General features: G+C 45.6%; 3 protein-coding genes across 3 annotated transcripts in view; 2 read left to right on the top strand and 1 right to left on the bottom strand.

The window, feature by feature from the left end:
• LOC308591475 (uncharacterized protein) overlaps nucleotides 1-1,512 on the bottom strand; it is a gene marked incomplete at its 3' end in the record, with an annotated part of 78,433 nt that extends 76,921 nt beyond the window's left edge. The window contains exon 1 of the mRNA XM_081202240.1: nucleotides 1,374-1,512. The remainder of the gene's footprint in view (nucleotides 1-1,373) is intronic.
• Nucleotides 1-9,119, top strand: part of LOC308590322 (uncharacterized protein) — a 56,116-nt gene extending 46,997 nt beyond the window's left edge. Inside the window, exons 2-6 of the mRNA XM_081200271.1 lie at nucleotides 1,519-2,013; nucleotides 2,653-2,734; nucleotides 4,722-4,804; nucleotides 5,130-5,256; nucleotides 6,828-9,119. Coding sequence (XP_081056397.1) covers nucleotides 1,600-2,013; nucleotides 2,653-2,734; nucleotides 4,722-4,804; nucleotides 5,130-5,256; nucleotides 6,828-8,686 — 2,565 coding nt within the window. The 5' untranslated portion in view covers nucleotides 1,519-1,599 and the 3' untranslated portion in view covers nucleotides 8,687-9,119. The remainder of the gene's footprint in view (nucleotides 1-1,518; nucleotides 2,014-2,652; nucleotides 2,735-4,721; nucleotides 4,805-5,129; nucleotides 5,257-6,827) is intronic.
• LOC308590295 (uncharacterized protein) overlaps nucleotides 1-10,769 on the top strand; it is a 155,099-nt gene that overhangs the window by 141,238 nt on the left and 3,092 nt on the right. The gene's annotated exons all lie outside the window — the stretch shown is intronic.

Below are 10,769 nucleotides of genomic sequence, written 5' to 3'. Positions count from 1 at the left end.
TTTCGTTTCTGGTGATTAATTTAAAGCCTGCTAACATATCAGATGCCACACAGATGGAGCCTGTGTGTGTGTCTGTGTGTCTGTGTGTGTGCGTGCGTGTTGCTTCCTCTTGTTTTTTGAATAACTTTTTATTGGGTTTTATACAGAAGGATCATAGGTATAATAAAGAATAGAATTAAATAAAGCAAGTCTTCTCATGCCATTTGCATATCACAAAAGCAGCATAATAAATTTGCGACATCAGGTTCATTGTCAGTGGTCAGCGTATCACTTTTGGGTTAATGAATTGGTTTGAACGCGACCAAAAATAAAGGGGAAACAGAACAGAGTGAAGAGAGAGCATTCCACATGGCCAAGCCCTTGTGGTTGAGCTTCGATTAAGGGAGAGTCGTGGGCCTTTCTCCTCTTCCATTGCCAACTAAACAATATAAAGTCTTGGTCTGTTGATGAACTTAGGCCCAGAAATGAACTGGCAACCAATGCAGGTATTTTAAAACAGGAACTACATGTATGCCAAAGGATTTTCGTGGGTCTTCAATGAGGAGGGGTAGATGCCACCTGTCAGGCTTCAGGGAATCCCATCCCTCCCCCAGTGGCCAGCCAAGAAGTAGACAACAAGAAGAGTTCCTGCCGAGTCCTTTATTCAATATTTACAGAGAGAGACTTTGAACAGCGCCTCTTCATTGCAGTAATGGCGTTGTTCTGAGTAAAGTCCCACCCCTCTGTCTCTCCTCTTCTACGTCATCCCTGCGTCGGCTGATCTGTGCTTTCTGCCTCTGAGCTTCCTGTTCTCCTACTCTCAATGCACGCTGGGTCCTGGGAGAAGGAGGGTCAGGAATGCTTTCTGAAGACACAGAGTCTGTCAGCTGTCTCTCCCCTGGTGCTGCTTCTTCCTCCTGCTGCTCCTCTCCCAATATTTCCCGGCTTCTCCCCTCTGCAGCCTCTGAACTATGACCTTCTGCAAACCACTGTTGTCAATCTATACTGTCCTCCTCTTCTCGGGAAGGTTCAGGAGGAGGGAAAGGGGTCTCCAGCATTCCTCTTGGGTCCAGTCCCGGACACCACCTGGAGCCTGTGGGAGAAAAAGGTGGGATAGAAATGCCATTAGTAAAAGAGGGAACCCAGGTGAGAACCCAACCGCTGCATTTGGGGCCAGTTTCCGAGGCGTCTTCCAGGGCAGTTCCACCCAGAGGGCCTTGCCACCGTCCCCTCGGATCCAGAGCAGGAAGTCCCCAAGGGACGGTGGCTGGAGCTAGACATGGGTCCTGCTGCTCACCAAGCCACCCAAGCAGATATGGCTGGGTTGGGGCGAAGCTCTGGACTATGAAGTGGGGTTGGGAGGGACCCCCACTATTGCCCTGGCTCCAGATTACACTTCATATAAATGACTCACTTGTCATTCACAGATCACAGGACTTCCTCCTCCTCCTCCTCCTCTCCCTACACTTGCTCAGGGAACATTCTTCTTCTCTTGGCTGTGCTTTGATCTTATAATAGAATAGTGTGTTTGATTCGTAGGATTTGCTGCACCTTCCTTTAGAACTTGGCAGAGGACCAAGGGGCTCCTTCCGATCTCTTGGAGATTTCCGGAGAGCCCAGATGGATAAGCAAGACTCAGCTGGCCCTGAAGCACGAATAGGCCACGCCCTGGAAACTGGAAGCAGTGGGGAATTCTGGGAAAACTCCGTGCAGAAGTTCCTAGGTGAGGAGGACACCCCTTGCTCAGAGGTGCAGAGCCAGCAGCTCAGTCAGTTCTGCTACCAGGAGGCCAAAGGACCCCGAGAGGTTTGCAGCCAACTCTACCACCTTTGCCATCAATGGCTGAAGCCAGAAAGGCACACGAAAGCTGAGATGCTGGACCTGGTGATCTTGGAGCAGTTCCTGGCTGTCCTTCCTCCAGAGATGGAGAGCTGGGTGAGGGAATGCGGAGCGGAGACCAGTTCCCAGGCGGTGGCCCTGGCCGAAGGTTTCCTCCTGAGTCAGGCAGAGGAGAGGAAGCAGGCAGAGCAGCAGGTGAGAGAGACTTTCCTCTGGATCTCCCAAGGGGCTCCTAAGAGGAGGGAGAGTATTCCCAAATCATTTCCTAATGGCCCATCCTTTTTTGGAAAGCATATTATTATTATTATTATTATTATTATTATTATTATTATTATTATTATTATTATTATTATTATTTATGGCACCCATGTGGCTGGGTGCCTTCCAGCACATATAAAAGCCTAAGAAGACATCAGATGTCTTCTAAAAGTTATGCATTTTCTTATCTCCTTATCACCTGATGGGAGGGCATTCCCCAGGGTGGGGGCCACTGTGGAGAAGGTCTTCTACCTGGTTCCCTGTAACTTCACTTATCACAGTGAGGGAATCAGCAGAAGACCCTCCGAACTGGACCTCAGTTCATGGAGACGCTCCTTTGGGTATACTGGGCCTTTGATGCCGTTTAGGGCTTTGAATTGTGCTGGGAAACGTTCTGGGAGCCAGTGAAGATCCTTGAGGACCAATGTTTCATGGTCCTGGCAGCCAACCCCAGACACCAGTCTAGCAGAAGCAGGAAGCAGCTTTCACCTCTGTCCCCCGAAAGCGCTTGCCTCTGCCATTCCTTCTCTAACCCTTCTCCCCATTCTCTGTTTTGAATCCTTGTTGCTCTTTCAGAGGAAAGATCTTTTGGCAGAAATGGGTCTTGATTCTTCTGAGGCAGAGAAGACTCCGTTGGACGCCAGAGTGAGGCCTCTGGGTAAGGAGGAAGGAGTGTTTTCTCCCCCGTTTTGTCACATTCTCTTGGTTTTGAAACTAATCTGTGAGTTCTTTGCATCTTTTGAGGGAAGACACCTGGAGCTCAGAGCTCAGGGGGGGGGGAGAGATGAATTTTTCATAATTATTATATGAAATGGGTACAAATGTCCAAATGTACTCAGCAGGGGAGACGTTTACGATAGTAATTTGATTAGTTTAAAATTACAGTTCATTAATGGCCTCATTATAACAATGTGAAATTACAATACAATTAGTAATACCAATCTTTAAATATCAAATTATATAATATAGGTGGCCCACCCACCCCCCACATGCTAAAACTGATGGATTGATTATTTTCTTGATTTCTGCATTCCAAAATCTTATTATTTTCAATTACCCGCCTTTCAAGATAAGAATCCTTTATACAAATAATATATAAAACTACAAGTGAGGCACTCCAGCGATATCCTTATTCTTCCCGTGTGTGGCAATCTTTCTGTTCGTGATATTTCTTCCTGTCCTTGTAAAATGTTCTGTCTATCTTTTCCTGGTTGTTGCTGTTCTCCATCATTCCTTGGGCGGAGCTAATATCCCATTGTGGTTTCAGAAATTCTCCATCGCTCTGTCCTGTGCTTCGTTGTTTGGCAACTTTAACAGCAGCTGCAAAAATCACACCATCCCAATAAATAATCAGTTTTTGCCATTTTTCTTCTCTGCCTGGGAAGGAGAGGGATCGGTCAGAACCACAAATGACTCAGTAATGAACCTTATCAGCTCCTACACAACTTTCAGATTCCTTACATCCCTCTGTCTGGCCTAAGATAAATGCGCATTTATCCAATTAAATTAAATTACATTCCACGTCCTTTTAGCATTATTCAGTTCAGTCTGTATATAATAAAGGATGGGGAAGAGTCAGCTCTAATTTTCCATCGTAAACATTTTGCAAAATAGAGCTTCCCTCCCTTTTTCCTTTTTGTTTTTACACATACAGTTCCATTTGATGTTATACAGTGGTGCCTCGCAAGACGAAAAGAATCCGTTCTGTGATTCTCTTTGTCTAGCGGTTTTTTCGTCTTGCGAAGCAAGCCCATTGACGGATTAGCGCTATTAGCGCTATTAGCGGCTTTTAGCGGCTTATCTGCTGATCGGATCAGCTGATAAGTGGCTCAGCGGCTTAGAAAAAGGGGGGAGAAAGGAAAAAAAACAAGCAGGAACTCGCAAGACATCGTCGTCTTGCGAAGCAAGCCCATAGGAAATTCATTTTGCGAAGCACCTCCAAAATGGAAAACTCTTTCGTCTAGAGAGTTTTCTGTCTTGCGAGGCATTCGTCTTGCGGGGCACCACTGTATTCCATATCTGTAATCCAGTTTCATCCCTGCTCACCTGTTCATATATATTTTGAACTAGTATCCAATGGCGGGCTGCCAATTCATTAGTGTAGAAAAGAAAACTTGATATAAAGAAGCCATAGGCTCCCCTCCCCCCACTCACTGTCTTTTGCACCAAATGAAGTCTTTACTCATATACAAACCTTAAAGACCTTGCAGCTGGTTCAATTCCGCAGTTTATGATCTCATCTCTTCCAGCAACGCCTGTACATTAGTCCAAATTGAGCTCTAATTGGCAGGAGAACCTCTGCTTCTTAATGGCGGCGAAGGAGGGTTTTCGGCAGGCAAAGGGCTTTTGCACTCAGCGCCTCCCTGCCTCTCGCAATCCATGCCGGAGCCAGAGCCTGGTACCAAGACGAGCTGGGAGTGAAGCCCGTTCCCCCCTGTCCCTGGGGGAAACGTGCAAGGAGAATTACCCTCAGTCATCCTTGTTTTTCCTTCTCCAACGATCTCCCGCTGCCTCCATTAAAGCAGAGCGGAACCGGAAGCTAGCAGGGGAGACTTGGACAAGCCCCATCTGTACGTAGAGATGCACTGTTTCACCTCTGAGAGAAGCAGGCGCTCACGGTTTCCACTTACCTTGGTCTCTCCCAGGTGACGGAATGATGCCACCAAGACCTGCTCCTTCATCTTTTCAAGGTGGTGGAGGGGAGGCAGCAGCTGTGGACCCAGATCAGGTAGGGGGAAGGAGCCTTGTGGGGAAGGACTGCTTGGATGCACACTGGCTGGACACAGTTGGATGCAGAGGAATGGTGGGAGGAGCCAGAGAAGAGGGAGCCGACTGGGAGGAGGAGGAGGAGGAGGAGGAGGGGTCTGAAGCTGGAGAGGGAAGAGGGCTCAGGGAGCAGAGGGAGTCTGTGGCAGAGAGCAGCCCAGACTCCGAGGCAGAAGCTGCAGCAGGAGAGAGGGATGAGGAAGGCAGAGAGGGGTCTGGCCGCTGTAGAAAACAACAGAGCCAGGTGAATGTTCTCTAAGAGGACAGCCTTTTCCCTGTTCTGTTAGGGTCCAGTGTGCTTTGAAGACGTAGCTGTCCATTTCACAGACGAGGAGTGGGCGTTGCTGGATCCTGACCAGAGAGCTCTCCATAAGGAAGTCATGGAGGAGAATCGTGGGATCTTGGACTCTCTCGGTAAGGCTCCCTATTGGATCATCCTATCTGTTTTGTAATTCAAGACATCTCTCTATGTGACGAACCTCTGATATTTCGATGGGGCTCAACAGCGCCACCCACAGCACCTGGGATGTTAACACTCCCACAGCAAACCTTGGAGGGATGGCTATTGATTGTTTTCCCTGTGAATATTCTTCCTCCAGTTCTGCCATTTAAAACCATGATCAGGCTGTCTGAACTGCCCAGGCCTTCTTAAATGTAGGCTTCAGAGTGATTTGGGATGTTGAAGTAGCTTCAGTCAAGTTTCCTGCTTTTGTTCTTGCTTCTGTCTCTCTCTGGTTGACCAAAGAGTCGCTTGACATTGGAGATGGCACAGATTCCACGACTGAACCAAACAAACTCCATCACAAAACAGAGCCAGGCTTTTTGAATCTCAGGCAGTGAACCCTGTAGTAACAATAATGATAATTTTATTATTTTTACCCTGCTCATCGGACTGGGTGGCCCCAGCCACTCTGGGCAACTTCCAACAAATAGAAAAACATAATAAAACATCAAACATTAAAAACTTCCCAATACAGAGGTGCCTTCAGAAGTCCTCTAAAAGTTGCATAGTTATTTCCTTGACATCTGATGGGAGGGCGTTCCACAGGGTGGGTTCCCCTATCGAGAAGGCCCCTTGCCTCGTCCCCTGTAACATCTCACAATAATGTAACATGTAAGTACAGTGGTACTTCGGGTTAAGAACTTAATTCGTTCCAGAGGTCCGTTCTTAACCTGAAACTGTTCTTAACCTGAAGCACCACTTTAGCTAATGGGGCCTCCTGCTGCTGCACTGCCAGAGCACGATTTCTGTACTCATCCTGAAGCAAAGTTCTTAACCTGAGGTACCATTTCTAGGTTAGCGGAGTCTGTAACCTGAAGCGTATGTAACCTGAGATACCAGTGTAAGGAAACTTGAATAATAATAATAATACTGATATGACAAGTTTCTGCTGCATTCTGTGATGTCGAGAATTTAAGAAAACATCCAAATTGGTTTAAGGTGATGCACATCATCATTAAATTTTTAGCCACTAAAGAAATTTAAATTTGGTAGCTGATACATACATTTGTTCAATATACAAAATGTGTTTTTCAGCACACAGAAGTTCATTCCCCTACCACAAGGTAGCTGACTATGACCAAGTCAGTCCAGAGTCAATGTTCCCAAATATTTCTCAAGCTCTTAAAATGTGTTTAGATTTATTACTGCATATTGAACAACGTAGCATATTAAATACAGTTGTACCTCGGGTTAAGTACTTAATTCCTTCCGGAGGTCCGTTCTTAACCTGAAACTGTTTTTAACCTGAAGCACCACTTTAGCTAATAAATATCTTAATTTTGAACAGGGAACTTTCCCACTTTGGCCACCTTTAAATAATAATAAAAGCACATTTTATTTATGAATATAGTACAGATCCATATTTAAATTTGAACAAAATGATGTTACCTCGTTAAGCTGTACTTTTCAAAACTAGAGAGAGCATTGTTCCATAATTTGGGACTGCACTTCTTCCCGAGACTATAATCCGTTTGCCTCTTAGTTTCAGGTCATGATGAATTGGAAATGAAGAACAAGGGAGACCACAACGAAATCCACACAGTGGAGGAGCCATATCAGGATTCAGACTGTGGAGAGAGCGTCAGTCAGAGCTCCCATTCCACTTCCCATCAAAGAAATCCCCTTGAGAAGAAACACTACCACTGCTTGGCGTGTGGAAAGAGCTTCAGGAAGAGCTCCGATCTAACTTCCCATCGTAGAATTCATACAGGGGAGAAACCCTATCAGTGCGTGGAATGTGGAAAGAGCTTCAGTCAGGGCTCCCATCTCACTGCCCATCAAAGGACTCATACAGGGGAGAAACCATATCACTGCTTGGAGTGTGGAAAGAGCTTCAGTCAAAGCCACAATCTCACTTCCCATCAAAGGATTCATACAGGGGAGAAACCATATCACTGCTTGGAGTGTGGAAAGAGCTTCAGTCAAAGCCACGATCTCACTTCCCATCGTAGAATTCATACAGGGGAAAAACCATATCAGTGCGTGGAATGTGGAAAGAGCTTCACTCGGAGTGCCCATCTCACTTACCATCAAAGAATTCATACAGGGGAGAAACCCTATCAGTGTGTGGAATGTGGAAAGAGCTTCAATCGGAGTGCCGATCTCACTTCCCATCAAAGGATTCATACAGGGGAGAAACCCTATCAGTGCGTGGAATGTGGAAAGAGCTTCAGTCAGAGCTCCCATCTCACTTCCCATCAAAGGATTCATACTGGGGAGAAACCATATCACTGCTTGGAGTGTGGAAGGAGCTTCAGTCACAGCCACGATCTCACTTCCCATCGTAGAATTCATACAGGGGAAAAACCATATCAATGCGTGGAATGTGGAAAGAGCTTCAATCGGAGTGCCCATCTCACTTTCCATCAAAGGATTCATACAGGGGAGAAACCCTATCAATGCGTGGAATGTGGAAAGAGCTTCAGTCAGAGCTCCCATCTCACTTCCCATCAAAGGATTCATACAGGTGAGAAACCATATCACTGCTTGGAGTGTGGAAAGAGCTTCAATCAAAGCTACAATCTCACTTGCCATCGTAGAATTCATACAGGGGAGAAACCATATCACTGCTTCAGTAACAGCCATGATCTCACTTCCGATCGTAGAATTCATACAGGGGAAAAACCATATCAGTGCGTGGAATGTGGAAAGAGCTTCAATCGGAGTGCCCATCTCATTTCCCATCAAAGGATTCATACAGGGGAGAAACCCTATCAGTGCCTGGAATGTGGAAAGAGCTTCAATCAGGGCTCCCATCTCACTTCCCATCAAAGGATTCATACAGGGGAGAAACCCTATCAGTGCCTGGAATGTGGAAAGAGCTTCAGGACGAGGTCCGAACTCACTTCCCATCAAAGGATTCATACAGGGGAGAAACCCTATCAGTGTGTGGAATGTGGAAAGAGCTTCAGGAAGAGCTCCGATCTCACTTCCCATCGTAGAATTCATACAGGGGAGAAACCATATCACTGCTTGGAGTGTGGAAAGAACTTCAGTCACAGCCACGATCTCACTTCTCATCATAGAAGTCATACAAGGGGAAAACCCTATCAGTGCGTAGAATGTAGAAAGAGCTTCAATCGGAGGGACCATCTCATTTCCCATCAAAGGATTCATACAGGGGAGAAACCCTATCAGTGTGTGGAATGTGGAAAGAGCTTCATTCAGAGGGCCCATCTCATTTCCCATCAAAGGATTCATACAGGGGAGAAACCCTATCAGTGCATGGAATGTGGAAAGAGCTTCAGTCAGGGCTCCCATCTCACTTCCCATCAGAGGATTCATAAAGGGGAGAACCCTATCAGTGCGTGGAATGTGAAAAGAGCTTCACCTGGAAAATAAGCTTCACATCCCATCAAAGTATTAATACAGGGGAAAACCCCTATCAGTGTCTGGAATGTGGAAAGAGCTTCAGTCAGGGCTCCCATCTCACTTCCCATCAAAGGATTCATACAGGGGAGAAACCATATCACTGCTTGGAGTGTGGAAAGAGCTTCAGTCAAAGCCACAATCTCACTTGCCATTGTAGAATTCATACAGGGAGAAACCATATCACTGCTTCAGTCACAGCCATGATCTCACATCCCATCGTAAAATTCATACAGGGGAAAAAACCCTATCAGTGCGTAGAATGTGGAAAGAGCTTCAGTCGGAGTGCCCATCTCACTTCCCATCAAAGGATTCATACAGGGGAGAAACCCTATCAGTGCATTGAATGTGGAAAGAGCTTCAGGACGAGGTCCAAACTCATTTTCCATCTAAGAATTCATACAAGGGAAAACCAACATTCTTCTAACATTCCAACATTCTTCTAACATTCATTCATTTTACAATATTTCTAAAAATAGTCTTTAAACTTTTCCCAGTCTTCTTCCACCAACTCTTCTCCCTGGTCTCGGATCTTGCCAATCTTTTCCGCCAATTCCGTCTAGTCCATCAACTTCATCTGCCATTATCCAACACTTAAGTGCTTTTAAAAGACAACCATTCTCTCAGCCAGCAAAGAGCAGATGATTCACCACAAAGTTTAAGTGTCTGGCAGGGCAGGTCCACCTCCTTCTTTAGCATCCATCAAAATCTTAAATTTTACTCGAGGCTTCCTGCCCTGCCAAACCAATCCGGGAACATCCCTCTGCCACCTCCTGAAACAATCCCTCCCATCCAAAACTTGCACTTTTTGACACAAAAGCAACATCCCCGGCAACACAGCAACCCTCATCCCCACCACAACAGCTCGGCCCAACCATAACAACTTCAGATTTGTCCATATTTCCCAATCCCTCTTCTCTTCAATCCAACGTCCTTCACAGCCACCCCTAGGTAAAATCACATTTTTGGCAGTTCTGCTGACCCCCAAAAGTCTCTCTTTCTCAGCCAATGTTGATCCTTTCTCCTCCTGAAGCTCTGTCAAACTTTCCAGTTCTGGTGGGGTTCTGATCCTCAAATTCATCTGTTTTTCTTTACGCTCCATCATAGCAAATGTCAGCTTATATTTGGCAAGTTGCTTTTGAATGTATGTGGCTCTCTCACACTCCAATTGTGCTGTTTTACATTCAGCAGCAAAGGTTTTCTCCCTGACCTCATCCGCAATTTACCGTATTAAAGTAGATTCCTGTGTCAATTTCTGGAAGGTTTCTGTGTTGGTGTTCACCTTTTGTCCCAGATTATTTAACCTTTCTACAATTAAATCAATTTTATTATTTGCAGCGTCCGCTTTCGCATTCATCACTTCTATTTTCACATTCATCACTTCTGTTTTCTTGTGAAGTTGTTCCAGCGAGTCATTTATTTTCAATAATGCGACCACTAAGGCCTCTTCTGTTGATGTTTCGTCTGTTCATTCCATTCCACTCGCCATAACACTTAAGAGATTCAACGTCAAATCCCAGAGTCACACAGTTCTTATCTTGCAACTGGAAAATCCCCTAGCCCAGCTCTCACAAAGCAACCAACCTCAGAGACCTCCACTAGGGGAAAACAGTTTCTATTTATAATAATCAAAAATGTCACCTTTAAGCACAGCTCGTACAATCCAAAATTAGTTTCAGTTTTCAGTTACTTTGTTACTCCTTTTTAGAAATAGCCAAAAACAGTAGAAACAATATAACTCTCTTATTCTGTTTGCTGTCAAGGAACGTTCCAAGTGCTGTCAATGGACATTCCAAAACGTCCGTCCACTAGCAACCCGTTTCCAGGGTCCGAGCGGCAATATTTCAAATCTCTTTACTCTCTCCTTCAGGCATACTCGATCCACAGCTCCCCCCCCTCTTCTCCTGCCTCCAAGGGGGATTTTATACTCTTTACCGATGGAAATTTAATCTTTTACAAAAGGCTTTCCAAGGCTTCAGCTTACCGACTCCTTGCCTCAGTCTCTTTACAACTAGGGAAGGCGGACTTCCTGTTTTGAACCTCCCCGTTTCGTTGC

This window comes from Podarcis bocagei (assembly GCF_964188305.1).
Source record: "Podarcis bocagei genome assembly, chromosome: 7".
In the NCBI taxonomy this organism is placed as follows: Eukaryota; Metazoa; Chordata; class Lepidosauria; order Squamata; family Lacertidae; genus Podarcis; species Podarcis bocagei.
Note: the sequence above shows the minus strand (reverse complement) of the source record. Positions and strands in the feature narration are given on the sequence as shown.